Source organism: Mycteria americana, chromosome 3, assembly GCF_035582795.1.
Source record: "Mycteria americana isolate JAX WOST 10 ecotype Jacksonville Zoo and Gardens chromosome 3, USCA_MyAme_1.0, whole genome shotgun sequence".
Lineage (NCBI taxonomy): Eukaryota > Metazoa > Chordata > Aves > Ciconiiformes > Ciconiidae > Mycteria > Mycteria americana.
This window is the reverse complement of record NC_134367.1, coordinates 99,056,423-99,080,363: the sequence shown is the minus strand read 5'-3', so window position 1 is coordinate 99,080,363 and position 23,941 is coordinate 99,056,423. Positions and strand designations below refer to the sequence as shown.

General features: G+C 42.7%; 1 protein-coding gene across 1 annotated transcript in view; it reads left to right on the top strand.

The window, feature by feature from the left end:
• The first annotated feature begins 697 nt into the window (after nucleotides 1–697).
• Nucleotides 698–23,941, top strand: part of PRKCE (protein kinase C epsilon) — a 302,234-nt gene continuing 278,990 nt past the window's right edge. Inside the window, exon 1 of the mRNA XM_075496258.1 lies at nucleotides 698–2,203. Coding sequence (XP_075352373.1) covers nucleotides 1,856–2,203 — 348 coding nt within the window. The 5' untranslated portion in view covers nucleotides 698–1,855. The remainder of the gene's footprint in view (nucleotides 2,204–23,941) is intronic.

Below are 23,941 nucleotides of genomic sequence, written 5' to 3'. Positions count from 1 at the left end.
GGGCCGGGCCGGCCCGCCAGCCCCAGGCAGGGTCTCCCGGCCGGGGGAAGGGCGGCCGCGGGCCGGGCCGGGCCGGGCGGGGCGGGGCGGGCCCCGGGAGGCCGCTTCCCTTGGCGGCGCACGGCACTTCCCGGCGCTCGCACACCGCGGGGAAACTCTTCCTCCGGCCCGGCCCCCGCTGACGTAGCGGTGTCTCTGCCGCCGCGGCGGCGGCCGGGGGCCGCGGGGGGGGTGGCGGTTGGCCGCGGCGGTTGCCGCCGCGGGCCGGGGCTCGGCGCTGTCAGGCGGCGGTGCCGGGGCAGGGGGCGAGCGGCGGGCGCGCTGCCCGTCGGGCGCCGGCCGGGGCGCGGCAGAGGGGTCCCGGGGCCGGCGCTGTCACGGAGAGGAGAGCGAGGGGCGAAAGCCCTGCGCGAGGGGGCGTCCGTCGCCCCCGCGGCGCCAGAGGCGCCCGGCGCGGTGGAAGTAGCCGTGGCCGTAGCGGCAGCGCCGCGCAGCGGCCGGGGGCAGGACCTCCGTGATCAAGCACGTTAATAAAAGCGGGCGGGCTATTTACGGCTGGGGAGGAAGGCGGCCGGGGGTGTTTTTTCCACGCTTAGTTCACCACTTTATCCTGGGAGGAGGAGGAGGAGGAGGACAAGGGGGGGGGGGCCGGGGCCGGGGCCGGGGCCGGGAAGGCGGGAGGCGGAGGCCCCGCGGAAAGCCGCCCGGCGGGTGTGGAGAAGCGGCGAGCGGGGCCCGCGGGAGTCACGACCCCAGACGCGGTTTCCCGGCTGGCCGCGGCCGCGCTGCTCCCCCAACAGGCAAAACTTTCTGCACGGGCGCCCGCTTGCTCGCACACACACACGCACGCACGCACGCACAGACGGGGCTGCCTCCGCACACCCTCACCACACACGCTCGCACACACTCGCACACACACTGACGTCTTTTGCGCATTTCCTGCACTGGAGCGAGCGGCGGAGCGGCACCGGCAGGCGGGCTGGGGCTGCGCGCGGCGCGGCGCGGCGCGGTACGGCGCGGAGGGAGGCGGCCGGAGGCGGCCGGAGGCGGCCGGCGGCGGCCGGGAGGCGGGCGGGGGGCGGCCGGCGGGAGGCGGGAGGCGGCGGCGGCTCTGCCCATCGCCAGGGCGGCGGCCGCCCAGCCGGAGCCCGCCGAGACCCGCGCGGCCCGCTCCGCTGCCGTCGCCCCCCATGCGCGGGGGTCGCTCCGCTGGGTCCTTGGCCTTGGCGGCGGCGGAGGAGGAGGAGGCGGCGGCACAGGACGGGCGGCTCCGGCGCGGATGGAAGGTCCCCGGGTGGATGTTTGCTGAGCGGAGGCTGTGCAGTAGGCAGGGCTGGTGGGTCGGCCGGTGTTTCTGATTTGTGTGTGTGTGTGCGTGTATTGTTGTGCGGCGCACGGGCAGGACTGGCGTGTGCAGGAGCCTGGGATCGCGGCTCTGCCTCCTCTGCAAAGACTGATCCGGGATTATGGTCTAGGTGAAGGGAGGAGGCTCTCGCTCGCCCCAAGGGTTGATTATGCTCGGGTTTTGATTGCATTCGGGGGTTTCTGCAGCCGCGGCCGCCTCCCCCTCCCCGGCGGCCCCCCTCCCTTGTTTTCCGTTAGAAACACGGGCAAGAAAATAAATGTATTCACTGGGTGTCGCAAGAGCAAAGGCTAAATAATCAAAGGTAACAGCAGCAGTAAGGCGAAGAGACCCGCACTGTATCCTGCTCCCCCACTCCCAGACCTGCCCTCCTATTTATTGGCGAGACCTCCCGCCCGCCCGTCCTCCCTCCCTCCCTCCCTCCCTCCCTCCCTCTGGGTGCGAGTGCGTTGTGCGAGTGTTTAATCCCGGGAAAAGTGCAGCCATCCAGCCATGGTGGTTTTCAATGGCTTGCTGAAAATCAAGATCTGCGAGGCGGTGAATCTGAAACCCACGGCGTGGTCTCTGAGGCATGCGGTGGGTCCCAGGCCACAGACCTTTTTGCTGGACCCTTACATAGCCCTCAATGTGGACGACTCCAGGATCGGGCAGACCTCAACCAAGCAAAAGACCAACAGTCCTGCTTGGAACGATGAATTTGTCACCGACGTTTGTAATGGCAGGAAGATAGAGATGGCTGTTTTCCATGATGCCCCCATCGGGTACGACGATTTTGTAGCTAACTGCACTATACAGTTTGAGGACTTGCTGCAGAACGGGAGCCGCCACTTCGAGGACTGGGTAAGTGTTCGCGCTGTGGATACGTACATGTACGTACGATTTTCAGTGGCACGGCTCTGGATGCAACATCTGTCTTGCAGAGCTAGGTTGCCAGGGCCATGTAATGGCTCTGAAGGCTTTTCATTATTTCCTCGCTTTGTTATATTGAGATAGGCATGGTTACTGTATATCTAATGCATGTGGTCTGCAGGCAAGGGAGGAAAGAAAAATATGCTGAATCTAAGTAAGAGATGTATAATTACCGCTTCAGTTTCTGAAATTACGTTACATAAATACAAGTCTAGTTATCTTACTGTGTTTGAAAAACCCCAACCAAATGCATCCATACAGAACATTACCGCAAAACCCAGATCCAGCACTTAGACAGAGTTTATCATTTCAGCGTGAACGCTCTTGGTCTGCCTGGCAATGATAAGCCTTAAAAATCCAGACCTGACCTCCGATATGAGACACTTCGGGGTCTTCGTGTCACTTGAAAGGTTACTGCATCAGCACTGATGCTCCTCCTTCCTTCCCCCCAGCTGATCTGCACCTTTATGCATAGAGCTAATGCAATGCTTCTTTAAATGCCTGAAACTGATAAAAGGGTCCTGGTGGATTTTGGCCCCAGCCAGACAAATTCTGTTGCTTGTATACACAATGTGTCTCACAGCTTCTACAGTGTCTTAAAGACCTAGGGGCTAACACGCCTCAGTGGGAGTACAAAAAAGCTGGAAAATCCTTGGTCTGACATCCTCAGGTACTGTGATTTAGCATGGAAAAATCAAACAAACAAAAGAAACACAGGAAACGTGAATATGCACATTTAATGTTTCTGCAGTTAAACAGTTAACTGGTATATCCTTTAAATAAGATGTATTATAAAACAATAGTAGCTGTCTTCTCATTTTAAATGTGCCCTGCTTGACCAGCCATCTGAAATGTGTATGCTCATCTTTTTGTGTATTTATTTGTTATGGTCAAGGGTACTAGTCAGGGCAGTATTTCTTTGGCAAGCAGACAAAGAACCCAGGACCAAAGTAAAAATAGCGAGAGTTAATAGCTCTGAGTTTCACGTATTCTTTGGGGCTTCTTTACTTAATGCAGTGGTATAAAGAGATGTCGGAATGATGGAAAGGCATGAAAGAATTAGGCTCTATTTATGCTGATTAGGAGCCAAATAACTTTCCTGTTAAAACTTTTATGTTTACAACTTTAAGGTATTTTTCACTTCTGCTACATACGTTACATTGTGATAATTAGGATCTAGATGATTCTGATGCTCTGTAGAAGCTACACATTAGTAAGCTCGGATGGTAAAACTGGGTGATAGGCAGAGGAAAAATAGCCAAATCAGGAAAAGACAAATGCAGCAGTATTGCAGATGTCTTTTACCTGGATTGAATGATAATCAAGTTGTGGCTCTCACTGAAGTCAAAGGGGGTTTCATCTTTGAGACCGATGGGATGAGGACGTCATTACAGATTTTTAGTGAAAGAATAATAATTTTGTATGTTCTTTTTGTGTATTGTACATGTTGTGAGTTTGTCGCCAAATCTGGAAGGACCTTGCAGGTTGCAGATGCCAAGTTTGAATTTTGGTGGGGGTGGTGTGCTGGGGTATGTCCTGGCTCTGATTTCTAAGGTGAACTCAAGCGTGTGAACACGTTCCCTACATAAATAGTGGAATTTAACGGATTGAGGCCCATTGTAAACATGATCTGGGAGGAACTACATAGCTGAATCAGATAAATGCTGTGTTTTATTGCACCAGGATTCATTGCTGTCCAGCATTCACTGGGTGGGAGGAGACGAGGGAGTGACTACGCTTGTTGTCTCTTGATGTGACAGAATTGGGGACATGGCAGTGGATCATAACTGGTCAGCTCAATATAATGCAGCTTCTGAAGCATCACTTACCTCGTTTTGTTCTGTAAATCCTCATCGTTTAGATTGTGTTTGTGAAGGACATGTAATACACAGCGTATACCACCCTCCCTGTATCACAGAATTGGTGGGGAGGCAAGTATTTATAGGCTTGTGCTTTACCCTTTCCAAAATCTTCCCATTTACTGAATGTGTCACTGTAATACCATGTGTAATTGTAATACTGTGTGTTTATTGGATTGTTAATAGATAGGGACCTTCAGAGAACTGGCTTTTACAAAATCACACTCGTTTTTTGTCTGATTTCACTGAGTTAAAGTAAGGCCTGTGGCCATGACATCTCTGTAAAGTCCATAGTGGATTTATTGGTATCTTCATCAGTGTCTGGAGTCTATATTAAAACCTGAAAAAGAGAAGTTGTCTATGAAATGAATAGATTTAACAGTACAAGAAGAATGCACGTGGCCTAAACCAATGTTAAACTAAGATCTGGTACGGTACAGTCAGTTTCTTCTGTTTAATAAGAGGACTAATTCCTTCATTTCACTCTTGGCATTTAAGGCAGATATTTTTGTAGTACTCTTTCCCAACTTTATAACAAGCAAATTAAAAGCAGCAATTGCAGGAACCCATTCCTCCTTACTGCCTGAAATATCAAATAAATGCAAACTAAGAAACACTCTTGGAGACCATAAAGTCTTTTTATGCCATTCTGAGGATTTCCCTTTAAGCAGTCCTGAAAGTTTGAACTGGGTACCACGTACTTGTTGAGTGTGTTTGGTGTAATTGCACTGCTGCCCCTCTTTACCTTCAGAATGATGCAACAGTTCTTGCAGGACTGGACTGTCATTATTTAAATAGGTTTGAGAAAATGCTCATGTGCCGAGAACAGCTCTTGTCAATATATTAATAGCTTTAATGCTTTCGATCTCGTACAATATTGCATGTATTTTTGTAAGCAAATGTCAGTATTTGTTTTATAATATCTGCACTAGGGTCAAGGTTATGTTACTCATTCTGTACTATATTTCTAGGTTCTTGTCAGGAGTCCAAAATGCAGAAAAGACTTGCAAAGAAACAATGTTTTGGGTTTTTTTCCCCCTAAAAAGAAACTGTTTCTCTCTTTAGGCAGCTCACCTACTTCGATTGATTTTTGCCATTGTGCAAATCCTTGTATTTTTTCTAAGAGATGAGTTTTTTTGGAAAATACTGGGTATTTTTCTCACTGTTAAGCCTGTGCTATATACTGATGCCATGGTTACAGTGGAAACACTAATGATAAACAAGTACAAAGCTTGAAATCATGATACTGTCTATTGTATTAGGACAAGTCAGATAAATATGCAAAATCCCGGTTCCTTTTATCTACAGAGTATTCAGCAGTTGCAAAAATGATTTTTAACCTTATGATATGTATACTCCAAGAAAATATATATATATATTATATATATATATAAATCAAAGTTGTGGCCTAAAGCAGTGGTTCAGATTTTACTGGATGGAAGCTTTTAAACAAAATATATGCTTTTTTTTTTTTTTTTTTTAAGATCAATATAAAATATTTGTTTGGGTTTCTAAAAAAGGTATAGTGACAATTAAAAAGATGGCTGCTTTTCCAGTGGTGCATCAATACTGACATAGCACAGTAAAAGTGTCAGTTTTGCAGATTTTTTTAGTCATGGCTACACTGCAGTTTTAAAGAGAGCTTTGGATTTATGACATTACAGACTTTTCTGTAAGCACATAAAATGTTATACAGAATGGCACAGAGTATTCAAGAGGATGTTGGTGAACTTATACTTTGAAAAATATGAAATACAGAACAATAAACAACCTGCAAGTTCTGTTTGAAAAACAAACTAATAACCTGAAAGCTGTGGCTATATGTTTTTGAGTTAGATAATTCAGGTAATAATAAAGTATGTCTTTATCTAGCTTTCTCACATGTGGCATATGTAAACGTTGCACTTGAGTTGGTAATGCAGCTACATTTTAATCAGTAGAATTGAGATCAGGAAGGAAAATTCTGTTGATATTTAGCCTTGTGGTTACACTCCTGTGAATTAGCATGATCAATGTTTATGTGTTCGGATGATTGCTAGTATGGGTTCTGAGTTCAAGTCCACTTTCCAGAGTTGATGATAGATGAAATCAGTGTGATTGGACCTATGCCAAAGACTCCATCTAAGGGTCTTAGCCATTAGCCCGGCTGTTCATGAGAAAACCTATTGAGTCGTCCTAAGAAATCCTTTTGCAGGCTGAGTAGCAGAACTCACTAAATCAGTCAGGACATCACAACGTTCAGCAAGAAAAAACTCTCTTTCTACTGAAAATATTTTACAGCTATATTTAGGTTAATGAAACAAGTTTAGTTTTCTGCTGTCTTAAAAAAATCCCTAACGCTGTCAGGAAAAAAATAAAACACAGATTTTGGTGAGCTTTTCTTTGCTAGTCCTAAATGTCTTCCATACTATTTTTTTTCTCTTCAGTGCTGCTTCTTAAGATCTAAATTTAAAACATTATACTTTTTTAAAAGCATCCTTTCATATTTCCATTTTATCAATGTGAAGTTAGTCATGCAACTGGGCCACCATTGCGTAAAGCAAGTTTATTATGAATTAATATAATAGCTCAATAACAAGTTGATGATGAGTTATGGGAAATGGCACGGGGAAGAAGTACACTCTTTTACATACTTGTTGAACTGTTGAGTTATGTATTTTTATGTTATGCTTATAGTGTACTATTGAAGACATTTTCCTATTGGAAAGACTAGGTCTTTAAGTTGCAGTCTATACAGTTAGACACCCAGGTTAACGGAGCTGTGAATGTCACCCAAAAGGCAAAAACAGGGGAGGGATTAAAACTCTTCCGAGTCCTTGGTCCCGTGAGCTGTCCGTGGATGTGAGACATAGAACTGCCTCCTTCCAGCGCCTCTAATCTGAACTGACTGGAAAGACTAAGGTGCTTATCAGAGTTTTTCTGTTTGTTTGGGTTTTTTTGGGTTTGGTGTTTTTTTTTTTTTTTTTTTTTTTTAAATACCATTTCTGTTGCTGAAATGGGAACTCCTTTCAGTCAGCAGGTGATCTGTTGTAGCTGGCAGACAGGGAGTGGAATTGTCATCATTTTAGTGCAGGTTACCCTGCGCATTAACCTCTGCTTGTGCCATACGCTGCTGAAGGTTGGCATTGGGCTAGCAGAGTGTGATTGCAGCATATTTTCTTTTTTATTTTCATCTGCTGGCTGAACTTATCTGTGCTGATGGTGTTGAAAGGCCTAGGATTTTGCTTGTGAAAGCTTTACATCTCATCTCAACTGCGGTTCATGGGCTGCTGAAAAGCATTGTTATCAGAAGAGTATTTGTTGAAATGAAAGGGAAATTGCTGTCCTGTTTGATAGGTTTCTGCATGACAAGGCTGTCACTGAGCAAGGTCTGTCAGGTTTGGGGGGTGAGGGAGCTACCGGGGATCAGCAGGGTTTCACGGGGACTCAGCGTAATCGTGAGGGCGGGCGGTTGCCAAGAGGAGGTGGGAGATTTTGGAGAGCACTTCATGCAGGTAGAGGTCTTCCTTGCCTTCTCCCCCAGCCTGTCTCCCTCCTGTGCCTCCTCTTTTCCCTCGGCTGGGGATGTGGTACCGTCACCATGCAGCTCACCCACTATCTCGTATCAATCCCTTTCTACAGCTGCATAAATCTACTCCTACTCCCTGCTAGAAATGTTCTCTCCTAACAGCTCCTGCTTACCTGCAGTGCCTACCAGCCGGCTGAGAAGCAATAGAGGGAGGAAAAGGCTGCCTCTGCGGTTGCTACTGCAGGGAGACAGAAAGGGCAAAGTGGGGAAAGGAAGAGATGAGGCATGGAGAGAAACCTGGAGGAGGGTAAAGAATAGTTGCTGCTGCTCCACATACTCCAGCTGCCCTTTTGGTGACAGCAGAAAGCTATGTAGGAGACAGGGATGAGCTGGCATAGGCAAATTGACTAGTTGAAGGCCATATGTTGCTCACTGACCTGTTTGGGGTTTTTTTTTTGCCTGCTTTGCTCAGTATATAGCTTTTGAAGTCTCACTTCAGACATGAAAAAAAATTGCTCAGGGCATGAAGAGTGTGTGTAGTAGAGCATGCATTTCACTTAGCACTGAATTCTCATACATGTAGGTCAGGATTTGATCCCATGACCGACCAGAATCGCATCATATTGTTGCCAATACCAATACCGATATTGATACGAAGTTCCACATAGTGAAAGTAATTCTACTGAACTCTGTAGACAGTATTTGTTAGAACAAAGTTACCAGTAACAGAGTACAGTTCATAGGTATTAATTCAAAGCTGGACTTTAAGAAATGTCCAAGTGGGGTGAAAATGATTCCTACATGTCCTTCTTGCACCAGTTTTTGGACAGTGAGTATCATTATTCCAGCTCAGGCGGTTCCATAGACACTATGCAGAACTTCATGGTTGTGAGTAAACCTCTGATCTCACTGGGTTCGCTGGGTTCACGGGGCTCACTGGATTTCATGCAGGCATGTGTTTAAATTCTTTCCTCAACTGAGGCCTGTGTTCCAAGGGAAAACCGAGAATAAATAACGTTTAACATCATCCTTTACTTTTATTTTACTCTTATTGATTTATTATTCTTCTGCAAATCTTGCACGTGCAAGTCTGGTTTCTGCTTTCCTTAGCCATCAAAACTAAATCTGTGCCTTCCCCATCCAGAATTCTTTAAATATGGCCAAAATGAGGATTTGATTTAAGTTGGAACTGTAGGACTTGCCATCCAAGTGTGATTAGTTTCCATTCCCTAACTAAACTCCCATTTAAATGAACTTTTTGGGGGGTTTCAAATTATGAAGGGAGGCTGTGAATACAATTTGTAAAAAAATTAGAGGCAAGAGCCTTTCTGCTTGGAATTGGCTGGTTGGATTCAGTTCTGCTTTACCCAGTACTGTCTTAATCTCCTTTCCCTCACCCCAGTTATTAGACTGTAAGAGAAAGACATCTACAGTTCATGGTAAGATTTTGGAAACAATAGGGTATGCAAGTAATGGGAAATCTGTGGTCAGAGAGGACTGAGAAGAGACTTTCCCTCCATCCATATGGAAAGGTAGGGCTGGAACTGTCTGGATATGGAATGAGATCAGAAGTCCAAAGACAGCTTGGAAAACTGCCAGCTTGGGGGGAGGAATCAAATGAACCCTTTTGTCAAGCTAGACAGAGCAAGGTCTGAAGAATGGGGATATTTTGCGTGCCCTTTTGAGTCATGCAAATTGTAGCAGTTACAGGGGTTTCTACCATTTGGGGGCAAAGCGGTCATTACAGAAGGCTGACAAAAAGTTTTAACCTTGCATTTGTAAGCGACTGCTTTCCTATTTGGCAGGCAGTCACTAGAAGATTTAAAAAGTATATTCGGCAATATTAATATGAAACTGCAACGGTAAAGCTAATAAATAATGCTAGAGATTGGGTAACTTTCATGGCAGTTATGTACTTTGCACTATATTTTAGTAAAGCAAAATGCAAATGAATATGATGTAAGAACATCTGCAGAATTATTACCTACTCATTATTCACGCTCAGTAGCTCGAATTGCTAGTAAAGTTGATTTCTGAGTGTCCTCTCATTTACATTCCTCTAAGAGTTAAAAAATCTTAAATTATCATTGCTGTGATTTAACAGAAGTTACAGAAGCCAAGATTTCACATATTTCTGAATAGCACAGCTAAAAAACCTAGTGATATTGGCATGTTCCCATTAAATATAACAGGAGTTTTAATGTTTATTTTATTAGAAGCAGTGTTAGAGAAAAGCTACACAGTTCTAAGAGTTTTTCCCCCACTGAACTCTGTAGGGCTTGAATTGTTGAAGAAAAAAAGTGAAGAAAGACCATTGCTTTTAGAATTAAGGCGAAGTTTGATTCCACCGGAGCCTTGCAGGCAACCATTTCTGCCTTATATCGGCTAACTTGAGCTGATTTAATTGTTCCAGACAATAGAATCATTTTGGTTGTTGCTGGTGTCCTGCTGGGCAATTTCATCACGGGCAGGAACAAAAAAGTGTGAATAATGGCTAGATGTTACCACATACATTTCACTTCTGCATTGTTTGAACAGCGAGCCCCCATTGTATCTCTGTATCTTAAATGAAGAGTAGGCAAACTTCATACTTAGTGTTTCCAACTTAGTATTTTTCAGTACTTTACAGTATAAATATGTAACAAGCCTCTTATCATGGGGGACCAGGGCTTCTTATGCATTTTAGAACTCTTCGTTCTTCAGTACATTGGCCTTTTTAATGTCATTTAAAAATATATGGCTTTGTCAGTGTTAATATTTATAAGTATCTTTAGATAGTGACATGGTAGCAATAAAGCGTATGTAGTGGTAGTGGAGACATGAAGGGAAGGCTGATGCATACTCTACATAGGTGATGAGGAAATGGTTGGAATTGCTTTGCTTTATTTCACAGATTAAATGCCAGCAATACAGTAGTGTTTTCTCCTTCCTTGTTTTCTTTCAGTTTCCTCTTTATCATCTGTTCTGTCTTCATGCTGCCAATTCTCCATCTTTCTTTATCTGTTCTGGCTTCAAGATGGTCAGGGAATGATAGGGCCACCTTTACAGGATCGCATAAGATTTTGATGTTGGCAAGGCTAGCAGGCTACGTGAATGAAATGTCCTGCTATAGATCTCTACAGAGACCTATTGCAAGGACAGTTTTCTTGCTGGGACCATATTTACTCATTGCATAAGTCTTCACAGCATCTGTCAACTTCCCTTTATTTCAAGGTGAGATTGATCCGTGGTCTTTGAAAACGATGTCTGAGAATGTGTTGGAAAAGGAAAGGCTAAAGGTCACTCATGCTGTGTCCACTTTGTTCTCTTTCTTACGTGGCTCCAGTTGGATTTATTGAGGATTTTTTTTTTTTCCTTTTCCTCTGAGTTTCCTTGCCTTTTCCTTCCTTGTAACCCCATAGTGCCTTGGCATCTCTTGAACATTTAACCTCATGGCCCACTTCTTTTCTGCTTAATTCACTGCTATCACCTTGTCCTCAAGTCCTGGCTGTCTGTTTTAACTTTCCCTTCATTTTTCTTGTTATTACTTCCCATATATCCAGATTGCTGCTATTCCCACCACTCCAACTCCTTGCCTCTTCTTGTCACTCTGGTGGACCTGTGAGCTCCTCGTGTCAATAGGACTTGTGTCAGAAGCATTTCAGTATCTGAAATTCTATGGGATTTGCCCAGCCACTCTCATCCAGAGCATGTCCCCACTGTGCTTCTCAGCAAGCAGCAGGGAACTAACTGATCAGACTGGTGGCTGTCAGAGCAGTTATCTTCAGTCAGAAGTGATGCACTGACTTTCCAGTTAGTTATACTACAGAAGTGGTTGAAGGAAGAAGTGTAATATGGTAGCTTTGAACTTCAAGCAAAATGCTGAGGTTTTAGCAGAGTCAGTGGGATGTTGGAAGGAACATGATCTGTCCCTGAAAACTGGACTCCCCCAGGCAATGGAAACACTATTGTAAAATTTTAGTTGGTACTGACTGTTGGGATTTTCAAGGACACCTAATCACAGAAAATACCTAGTATTGTTTGGTATCTTTATTCTATATAAAGCAAAATTATGGTTTCTGTCTTCAAAAAATTACAGTCCAAGCACAAGTCAAAAAAGGCAGATTGGGGAAGCCAAAAGAAATAATAGGAAAATGCTTACCAGTGTGGAAGGCTGTAGCGGTAGCTTGGCAGCAGCCTATCAGTTCAGCTTTGCTTGGTGTCCATAACTTAAAATTTCAAGGGGAGAGGCAATAGTGGAAATTTTGCTGCAGAAATTTGGAGATCCTGATGCTTTGCATGATGTGGTGTTTCTCTTCAAGGAGTTGATAGGTTTAGGGGGACAGCCCTTATGATCTAGTCCATGGTTCCCAAATTTCTAGTTGTTTCTGAGTATCCCATATAGCTTTAAGAATGTTTGGGTTCACCCACTTTTAGGGAACTACAGAATTTTTCTGTATAATTCCATGAAAGCTGGTATTAACCGTATTATTACATTTGAGCTTTTTTCTTTATCAGTAGCTGGGTTAGAGCACTACCAGTACAATAATCAAATACAGACATGATATATAGGGTTAATCTTATGTATTAATGTCACTGGGCTGAGATAAGCTTTGTTAAGTTTTATTCCACACCTTTAGTCTTTGTGCCAGCAAGTTCTCAGAGCCATGTCAAGGCTTTGAGAGGAGGAAAGAGGAAAGAAGAGTTTTATTAACCTCTCATACTGATCTTGCAGAAGTGTTACACATTGCATCAGAAGCAAGCACAGTGCTTTTCACCTAAAGAGCAAAACCTTGTAGCTCCTGCTGATGACCTTTATGGAATACATTGTTTCTTTTTTTTTTTATATATATATATATATATATATATATCCATATATATTTATAAAAACTAAAGGCCATTACTTTAAAAAGAGTATTGGTTTAGTGGTCATATTTAGGAGGTAGCTTTGCATATGCATTTTTTATAAGGCCATGTAAAAGGTTTTAAAATACAAATTCAGCTAAACTGATTTTTAACAATTCCGTGGTGCATTAGCAGCCCAGACACCACGACCTAGACAAGTTCTTACGATCTCTTTAGGTGCTCTTTCCTTGCCAGTTCACACTCATTCTTTGTGTCCGCTTTGCCCGTTTGTTGCAAGATGCCTTGGGTAGGGGATATAATATTACCTTCTTGTATATGTCATTTAGTAGGACTGTAGTAGTAGGACTGTAGTCCTACTAAATGACATCGGGATTTAGTAGTCCTGATCCTTTTTTGAAAGGTGTTCACTGTACAACAGTAATATGGTATAAAAAAATAGATCAGGTACAGTTGACCTCCATTTGTGGTCAGTCCAGTGCAGTGCAAAAAGCAGAAAGTTTTCTGTGTTGGTTTTGTTGGTAAGTAGATGTGTGAGTAAGCAAAAAACAATATACCTTAAACAAACAGAAAAGAAGTTTAAGTCTGTAGTGTGTGCTGTACACTAATGACTGGAGGGCAGACAGGGCATAAGTTGTCTTGCTGATTCAAATTCAAAGCTGATGTCCTTATATTGATTTTAATGGGAATTTCTTTGAGTGGTGTTCCCTGTTGCTGAAACTGTTGAGAGTACGTGTATCATTTAGTGCATACATAGTGATTCCTCTGTGCTACTAGCTGAGTGAGGGAGATGGGTAGTTACATCACCATCAATTCAATTCCTTGTATGTTTAATATTGCACTTTATGTATTTCTCAGAATTAAGGCCTATTGTAAATGGTATGTGGAAGTCACATGAAGAATTTAGGCTCCTGATTCAGCAGTCTTTTGAAAGTGTTACCCAGCTGTCTTTTCATCAGTGGTTATTTCAGTGTCGTACCTGTAGTTCAGGTCAGCTTCTAAGCTGTTCATGAATGAGTTTGTGAGTGCATTGTGAACTGCTTGTGAACGCGTTGGTTACAACTGTTGGTGCTGACCAACCAGCCTTCTCTTCAGTTTGGTATGTACATGTTTCCTTGCAAGTGGTATTGTTCAGAGTGTTTTTAAAGTAAAAAACAAACAAACAAACAAAAACCTTAACATTTTGGGTTTTTTTCTGACGGATACTTCATTAATAAAACAATAGTATATCATTGGATATTTGAACAAATAAAATGAAACTGATCTCTAGCCTTGTTTGAATGTACTCTGGACATCAGACTGACAGGCTGTAACATGTTCCAACTGTTACATTTGGTTTAAAATGTGTGCACTTTCCAGCCAAGCACTGTTTTGCTGTATCGCTGTTATTAATACCGTAAAGCTTTCAGAATCCGTAGTGTAATCCAGAGTTTACGGTTTTTAAAATCAGATTTAAAATCAGATGTGAAGTGTGAGAATGTCATTTTGTCTTTTATGCTGTTCCTGGAAGACCGATGTCAAAAAAAGCATCTGACTGAAATGGAAGGCAGGCAGAGTGAGAAATGGGGGCAGCTCTGGTGAAGCCTCTTCTCCCTACAGCAATCTCCCACTGGACTGTATGGGCTGCTTCTGTTTGGGACCTGGGTGTAATTGTGGCAGTGATCAGTAAGACAAATTACAGGCCAAATGTTTTGTACAACTGCCAAAAAGTTTGCAGCTCTTCCAGCAACTGTGAATCAGCCCTGCACCCTGTTTGCAGACTACCAAGTAAAATCTGGTTCCCAGCAGCAGTGTGCCGGTCTGCAGAACCCCTGTATATAAGCTTTATGCACAGTTAATCAGCTGTACGATGCAAATAATGTGAAGTCTCGGAGGCATTTTATGCGCCTGTGAAAAAGTACTTGATGCTAGTGATATCCCCAGTAAGACAGGAGTGAAGTGCTGAAACCTTCTCGGAGTGTGGATGCATACATTCTGGCAGGGTGACAGTTTTGAATGTAGGAGTTAATACTTTCTCTTTGATAACACTTGCAACGTGTTAGGTTGTGCAGAAACAGAAAATTCATGGTTTCTTCCTGGAGGAGCTTATGCTCTAAAATAAGAAAATTTATTATCCCACTGTTGGACAATAAGGTCATAAACTACAACCTAAGATCTAAAGAGGGTTTGGACCTGTGTATCGAGATAGAAGTGACGTGCAAAAGCCATAGAAAATGCATAACAAAATACAGATCTATACTTTTCAGAACAGAAGTATGCAAAAGAAATAAATGGTGTGTTATTGCAACTTTAAAAAATGTATTTGATGGCCCTTGGGGAAGCAGTAGTTGTCTGAGTAGTCAAGGGAGAGTGTTTTTATTCATGTGAGTCAGCAGAGAAAGAGGCTGAAGCTTAAGTTGTGTGCCAAACCAAGGAACATGTAAATAAGACGGGCGGTCAACAAAGTGAAGCCACTTTGTAATAGACCAGATTACACAAATAAGGAAGATCATATTTGCAGCAGGCTTTATTTAAATAAAAGTTTCAAAATGTCATAACAGGTCACAACATAAAAATGGCTGTCATCAGTATTGCTTGGTTTTCCTTAGTGTTTGTGGTAACAGGTGAGGTTGGTGAATTAATTTTCACAGTGCATAAAGTGTTCCTGGTCCCGATTACTTTATGGTCTGAAGTTTTAGTGAGCCATGAGATGATGTATAATAACTTCATCATAATCTTGCATGCTGCGAACTGGTCAGACAAGTTTTTACATACTTAGTTGTCCTGCATCTACTTGTGATATAACACGTTATCTCCTCTCTCTTCTGTAATTTTTGCCTTTCTTTCTATTCACATAATTCCTTCAAACAAATGAGGATGTCAGTAATGAAAAATGATGTGGTGGGCATTCACTCATAATTCAGGTATAAAATCTTCTTATAAAATTAATAATCCAGCCTTTTATGTCAGTGGTTCCAGAAGAGGCCTTTGTCTGCTTTAGGTTTACACATAGCAATAACATAGATCTTATCTCTCACAGGTAGAAATGAAATTCATTAGCAGAATATCTGAGTCTGGAGAATCTTGAGCATAGTCATCTTCACAGCATTCCTAAGAGGAAGTGTAATGGATGGAGAAATGGTATTCCTCCATGTCACCCAGAAGCATGGCACAAGCATTATGGTTTTAATCTCAGAGCTTTGCAACGGAGGTATCAGTACCCTCATTTTTACAGAGGGGAGACTGGGGCTGAGACCTAGGCTACTGAAATAAGGTTTCTGCCTGATACCTTTTAGATATCTTTCTTTCTGTCTTGCAGCTTCTTCCTCATCTGTCAATCACTCTTCTTACTCTCCTTTTCTAAAAGAAGGATTCGTACCGTCATATTTCTATTTCCTTCTTGTAGCATAGCTTTTGCAGGCTATTGGGTTTATGGTTTGGTTGGGGTTTTTTTCTGTTTTAATTCTGCAACCACTGTATTGTGGGGATGCTTTCCTTCAGTTGTAGTGAACAAACAGAAATGCAGGGCCTCCATCTTGCTGTGTTCTTGACGCTGGAGCTTTCTCTGTAGGAGTACGGATCTATAAAACCAGGCTTCGAGACTGTCAAAGCAGAGTCAGTAGTTTGAAGCTGGGCTGCCTCTCTGGATGACTAGTTGGGGGCAGCACCAGCTTTACTTTACAGTGAAAAAATTGCCATGTGGAGGCATCCTGCATGCATGTACTTGGAGTGCCTCTGGTACTGAGCCTACCTGTGTATGAATATACATAGGCTGTCAAAGGGGCTGAAGAGTGGGATGTGCAAATCCCTTTGAAATGTAGAACGAATTGTTTTGAGCACCTTTGAAAGTTGTCATCCTAACTCATAGTTTTCTATATCATCTAGCATCCCGTAACGGTAGTTAATATGGTAGAAGACAACAGCAGACAAAATGTAAAGTTGAAGTGTTTGTCATTTGATCGTTCATGCACTAAATTCAGAGGAAAGGGGACTTCCATTTGGGTCACGCATTTGAAGAAATAGAACATTTAATTTTCCATTTTTAGGGCCTCGTCTTTGTTACTAGCAGTAGAAAGGCTGAGGATCCTACAGCTGGAGCTGTGTGAAGAGGGAGTACGTGCAGCTGGTGTGTGCTGTGGAACAGCTGTGCAGTGCAGCAAAGCCTGATAGCCCAACACCTGAGTGTGTTTATGAAACAGATAGAGTGAGATTATATTGGTGTTGCCTGCCTGGCAAACTACTAGCCTGTGGTTTACACGAGGCTGTCCCTGGTTTTGAAAAAGCCACAGAGTCACTACACCGGATATGCTAACGTGGCTTGGGGTTAACAAGTTACACTTCAGGATTGATCCTGGGTGGGATAAATTTGGTGCAGATTATAGCAACTGAGGCTCTGTGAATTTGAGGAAGAGAGATTCTGGGGAAATTAAAAGGAGGCGTCAGCTTAGCTACCAGAGTTGCTTTGCAAAATTGCTCATTATTTATTGAGTTTGGAGCTCAAATGAAGTGGGGGAAGGACACAACATACCAATTGCCATCCTTTCACAGTGAAGAAGTGGCATTCTGTTGGGTCTTTTGATATTGTGTATATTATTGAGCTTCCTGACAGTATAAATTTAACAGCTGGACTTGTAAGTGTAGTAAAGCTTTTTACTTACAGTTCTTTCATCCAAAAGGTATTGTGAAGACACTACAGAAAAAATGTCAAAATGTGGATTGTTAAGGCCCATCATACTAAAAGTAGTCAGTGACAGGAATATCAGTTTTGTGGTATTACGCGAAGCTGAAGGCATTGGACTGCAAAGGTGATGAACTTATGGCTTCAGTTACTCAGAGTTTTCATCTGTTCATGAGAATTGACTTTAAAGTCACAACTTATGCATTTCTGTATGACCATCCAAAATGAATATTGACTTTGCAATACACTGGTCAGTGATCTACAGCAAGAAACCGGTGCCCTTAGAATACAGTCTTATGGATTTGCTTGATTTCAAATGTATGTAGCTCATGAAGTTCAATTAGAATAGCGGCTTAAGGGAGTATGTTAACAGCTTGATTTCTTACTGTAGGCTTATAATAGTGTGACACCTTTGACTGTAGAGAAGCTACAATTTTCTTGCATTAGGCAAATATGAGAAGACCTGGTGCCCAGATACAACCAATTCTCTTCAAATTCTCCTGGTGTCACAGGTTTACTTTCCTGGAACAGTAACACTAATTAAGGATGAGCTTTTAGACAGAATGCTTTGAATGTATACTAGAATTGAATGAATACTAGATGAATACAGATTTGTTTATTAATATTGTTGGCAGGTCCACTCTACAATGTGAGACCATATCAGTCATCATCGCTTCAGTATCAAGTTAACATTTGTGTCCTCACTTCTTAAAATATGAAAGTAGTATGTTAGATGTTCATCTCAAGGCTGACATACTTCAACAGCAAAAAAGAGAGTGTATGGGAGGGGTACCCGGCAGTCCTGAAAGTATCTCTGCTCACAAACCAGGCTCCCGGTAAGAGCTGTAATCGAAGACCCCCGGGTAGGTAACTCCCTTTGTGCCTCAGAATGTCATCGGCCCCGAAGCTCAGATCCCATGTCCCAGGGCTTACGTCTTCAAACCCATGGGATCAATGCCACCTCCCTTCAACCCTGCTGTCCTAAGGGATGCTACTTTTCCAGTACCACATCCCTCTTGTACCTTACTCTCCCAGTGGTACTTGTAATCACTGTTTCATTGGTTGCTGTTTGCATCTCCTCAGTTGAGAAGTACCTCACTTCTGCTCCTGGCAGAATTTAAAAATCATGGTGACAGGCTGCATTTGTCAAAACTCCTATGAGGGATCCTGGATCAGAAACAAGAGTATATAGCCACAGAAGACCATGCATGTGCTAGCCTGATTTAAAACAAACAAACAAACAAAAAACAACAACAAAAAAACCCCAACCCAAAACCAAACCCAAAACAATTGGTTTTGGCTCAGAATAACTGGAGTACATGAGGGTGAGAAGGGATGAAATAATTTATCTTCATTTATTTGGGTATGTATGTTCAACTCATTCTGGTTTTTTTTTCCTGTTAGGAATCTAGGAAAGGAGATGCCATTCTCCACCACCTGTGTGTTCTTTTTTTCCCTGGAGAAAGAGAGACTTTAGTTACAGTTAACATATTTAATCATTAGAAAGCTTAATTTGAAGACCTACTTTGCTACACTGTGTTTCCCAGTGGCTCCATCCAAATGTGAGATAGGTATAATGGATAAAACACATTAAAGCTGTGAATATGTGTCAGAAGAAGAGGTTATGTTGTCCGGAAGGGGAGATGTTGGGCAGCCTCCCTTTTAGGGTTGTCTGAACGATAACTGTGTGAAAGCAGATACAGAAGGAAAATACGTTGCTGAGAGAGAACAAAAGCAAGTTCAGTCAGGTATTTCAAGGCCAAGGCAACTCAATTGAGTTATTACTGGCTTTTATTAGCATGCCTGAAAAAAGTAACGTTCTTTGCTTCAGCTGGGCGGCCCTCAGAAAGGGGAGAGATTCTTTCCTGCCTTTTGAAATCATCAAAGAATATGAGAGTAATCATTTCCAAAGTTATCTCTCTGTCGGAAAGCCTCGCTGTTCAGGATAAGCCAGGGTAAACAAAGGACAAATAGGAAGTGACTTTTAAAAAGTATGGATTTGAACCTGCGAGGTGCTGAGTGTCTCCAGTGAAATGCTGAGCTTGCTTGATTTCCAGTAAGTTTATGGCTCTCAGTTCCTGTCAGGATCAGGTCCTAAGATTAGATCTACTCTCTGAAGTAAAATCAGGTTACTGCTGTCAGCTTTTTTTAACTGCCAATATTGCTTGCAGTGCACATCATCGGTGCTCTGTACGTACAGACATGTACAGCACTTGAGTAAAGACAGAAGCTGATCTACAGGGACTGTATCACTTTCACATTTTCCTTGCTTGACTGTTGTACTAATAAGAACTCTGATATGAAAATGAGACATCAAGAGGGTAAAGCAAAATACCAGATGCTTACTGGCAAAAGAAAAAATCCTTCTTTGGTTTTGCTCTCATATTTAGGAGCGTTTGTACATGGTTTTCCCTTAAGTAGAGTAAAATAATGCCGAATTTATGTAGTACTTTTCATCAGTAGATTCCTAAGTGGATATCACTTTGATGAATGTATTGAATGTGCAATCAAGACCTTTGGGTAGAGGAGCATGTAGTGGTGTAGTGCTTCACTTTCAGATGAATTGCAAAGCCCTTCACATTTAGCTTTGTTGACTTCAGTGGAGCCATTCACGGTGTATGGGTATCTCAATACACTGTGGCCTGCACGGAAATTCAGAGCTTGAAAAGGATGTTTGAATTAGACTCCTCCTCTCCCACTAATACATACTTTACTGTCCCTATGAGGTTAATTTGCTACCAGTATTCTGACTGCAGTCATTGTTGGCGTTATTTGAGCTAAGGGTGGGTATAATGAGACTTCACTGCTAGTCATGCTGAAGGGGAAAACTACCTGTTTCTTCACAGTAGTTTCTGGAAGTTACACAAGGAAATCTATATGTTCTAAGCATGAACTGAGAAATGTACATACAACAGTCAGACTGATTCAGTCCTCATAATTTATTGCTGTTATGATGAGCAAGTGGCTAAAATTTTTGCATCTGGTTATTGCAGTGTGCAGAAATAAAAATCTGAAATGGTACTGAAGTTTTTAATGGCATGACAGAAATGAGGCATGTTTTTTTTTTTTGTTGTTGTTGTTCTGTAACATTAAATCTATGCTAATGTTGTATAGAAGGCTTGGACCATCTTGAGTCAAAGGGATTTTGATTAAGTTATACTTTTCCCAGGGTTTGTGTGTTGCTGTGTTTTCCATGGCTTAAATAGAACTTGTGTGTTCATTGACCCTTCCAATATATGGATTATAAACAAATTGGAGGCAAAGGGGAGGAGAAATTAGACAGACTTTTAAAAGAAACAGTGCTTAATTCTACCAAAGCTCCTGCATCAGGTTTCAGCACTCAGAGTTTCATCAAACAGGTTCTTCTACCTCTGTTTCCTCATTCCTCCTGAGGAGAGTCAAGCTGACCATGCTCAATTAATCATGAGGCTTCAGAGCCTTCCTTGTGCTCCAGAGAAAGAGAAGAAAGAGTGCCTCCATGCCCGTGGACCAGCAGCACCCAGGAAATATATGAAGTACAGAACTTGAGCTGTAATCATTTGGGGCGGGGGATTGTTTTCTAGGGCAGCTTTTTTCACTTGGTGCATGGTGACACCTTCTGGGAGGCCACAGGGAGGCTAAACCAAATTTAGCAAGCCAGAAAGGAAGTGTTATTCCTTTGTGAGGGGCGGCAATCTCCTCTCAAGCCTGGGCAGCCTTGTTTCCCACCATGCGGTGATGCAAATCACCCAGAAAATAATGCAAGGGACAAGCCTGGGAAATACAGCATATTCCTTAATGTACAGCAACCTTTAGAGGACAATATTGCATAATCATATGACATCGTCACGTGGGAGAAGTCACTATTTCGAAGTCAGTGTTTCTCGTCTTACCTAAAAGATGATCTTAACACTGAAAAGCAAGGTGGTAGAAAGGGGAGCTATGCTGGTAGTTGCATTTCTAACCTCCTTTAGGGTATAGACTTCCCGTTACATCTTCTTGATCCCAAGTATTTGGTGTACAGGACTTCCCTGAAAAATACTGATAAGGATAACTTCCTCTGAAACGTTTGCAGACTGTCTGTTGAATCTCTGGGTTCTCAGTGTGGAAGTAAATGTGCTTCAGACAGTGCCTACTCTGAGAAAAGACCAGACAAAATCTTACTCTTCACTGTACAGATAGTGGCAACATTAGTTGAATATTAGTGATTAATTTTGAAACGGAAGATATGACTTCCCTTCCAGCAGCCAGGCCTGCAGTGATCAAGAGTTGGGCAAGAACTGTTCCCAGTTTGTTTACCAATACAACGAATAAGTAACTGTGTGATATTTTTGGCTTGCAGACTTTCAGCTTCAAAAGGGGAGTCCAGAAGCCTATAGAGCTTTAAAAATACCTTGTGCTGGTTTTGAACGTTAGGGCTAAATGTTCCTGTGGTTTCCCTGAGTGTCAAGGAACAGAGCGCACCACATTTATCCCCTCCCTTTCCATAGTATCTGCGGAATAACGGATGGCCAAAGAGGTACACTCTCTGCAACTCCTGTTTGTCTTTTAGCTCATGAAGACGATCAGTAAATAGTGATACCTCAGCTAGTTTGGACTGGGTCACTCTGTGGGCTGTGAAGCCCCTCTGTGAAACAGGGCAGTTGGGGGCCTTGGGGGAAGGTCGCACACGGGAGAAAATCTCCTGCAAGGTAACATGGAGCACAAGGATGCACTGTTGTTTGGAGAGCTTTTGAAATCTGTGTGCTTATCCGGAGATTTGACGGGGAGCTGAGCACTTCTCTTCTTAAATGAAGAGGGTAAAGCTCTGTCCCCCCTCTTCCCTCACCCCCTTGTTTTCACTGGCGAGGGTGAATCAAAGCTGGCAGGGCTGTCGGTCCCGCTAGGTAGCATTGCCTGAGTGGGAAGAGGAAAACTGGGATCATAATCGCAACATTAAAAAAAACAAATAACGTCTGAAATGCCTCAGTATTAGCCCAGAGAAACGCGTGTGCCTGATGAACGAGCCTTGACATTGTTGTTAAAATGCTTATGAGAAGTTTATCGTTGCAAGCCATATACCATCCTCTGCGGTCTTACGCGTTGATCTGTGCGTAGTGTGATCCTGTAACCTGGCTAAAACAACATGCTCACAAGATGTACTGCAAGGTTATGTGGTTGTACCTAAATTATTCCATACTGGATGATTTATAAAATGTGTTTATATATGTGGAACTCTCTGCTCTTACACATCTTTGACGCCGAGGCCTTAGTACGTTAACTACAAATTTGTGTAGGCTCTTCTGATGCCTCCAGTCCCAGTCGATACCTCATCCTCAGGTGATCGTGCATCTGAATATGGGCCAAATATAGGCTGAGGGGGATTCGGCAACTGCTCTGCCCTTGCTGATCTGGTTATTCAGTTATTGCCCACTAGGAGGTTTCTTGCACCTTTGCTTTGTGTTTTGGGGGGGCTACCGAAAGATTTCTTCACTCTGCAGACCTCTGATAGAAGCATGGCGGTTCCTGTTTTCCATCTGAGGCTGCCAGAGGTAACGGTTTTAAGTACAGTATCAGTAGAAAAGTATTTTTTTCCTAGCTGGTGTGTGTGATCATCGAGTGCTTTGATTAACTAGTTCTGGGGCTTAGAGTGAGACATTGTTTTTTCCATTCTTTGTAGTGTTTTTGGCAAGGGGTGGAGAAAATAAAGTCGTTGCTCCCTTTTCTCTTCAAGTTAGTTTTGTTTTCTGCTCTTTGTGCTCAAGCACAAAATGAAATGGTTTGCAAATAAACTAAATATTAAAACTAAAAAGCACTTTATATTCCCTCCTCACAGAGCTTGCGTGAAGATAAATAGGAACAGATCATATTGGGAAAATATTTCTTTCGCCCCGCTCCTGAAAATAAAGCAATTCCTCCGTTATTGAAATTTTCTGCAAGTAAACCACAAGCAGGCAGGCTGAGTGCAACCAGCTACAGGGCGATAGCCTTGTTTTTGTTGTTGTTGGGCTTTGGAGGTTTTTAACTGCAGAGTTAGCCATTACAAATTGAACCGCTAAAAACACATCAGTGTTATTTTGAAAATTCACAGCAGATTCAGCTCAGGCCAGGAAGTGAGGTGTTGTCCTTTTAAAGCCTGATATACAGAAAAGGGTATTTCTGACGCATGACCTTCAGTGAACAGGAATTCCTCTACTCAAAATCTCATCCTTACCATGAACTTCACTGCCGCAATTCATCCTCTCACAGCTGTGTGAAAAGTGACATATCGTGGGAAAAAAAAAAACATTGGGAGATTTTGATCATATTTTCTTAAATAAATAACAAAGGCTTGCAAAATACAGAGCATGAATTTTTGCTGAAATGTTTTGTGTGTAAATAAATGTAATTTTAAGTTACAAGAGTGTTTTTTTTTTTTAGTAGAGTTCATTAGCTGTTAACTAAATAACTGACCAGTTTGTTAAAATCTGTTTAACTATCTAATTGTAAGTATCACAATAGAAACCACTGGGGCTTAGGTCTTTTGAAAATCTGGTTTGAATTTTTGAGTGGTGAGTATTTGAAACTCCACGCTGAAAAAATCTGGCTCTGCAGGCACTTTTTTGTGTATGTTTGCTTTCACTTCCCCCCCCCCCCCCCCCCCCCCCCCCATTTTCTTTTGCTCTGTTTCTCTCTCTCTCTGCCTTCAGCTTAAAGGCAGTGAAAGAACACCTAGTAACTGGCAGGTTTGAGAACTAGGCAAAAATGTTTTTATGACCATAGCAGGTAACATGCCACGCTTAGTCTGGTGGAGTGAATTAGCAGTAATAATTTTGTGCAGATACTGCACATACAGCTAAATGCAT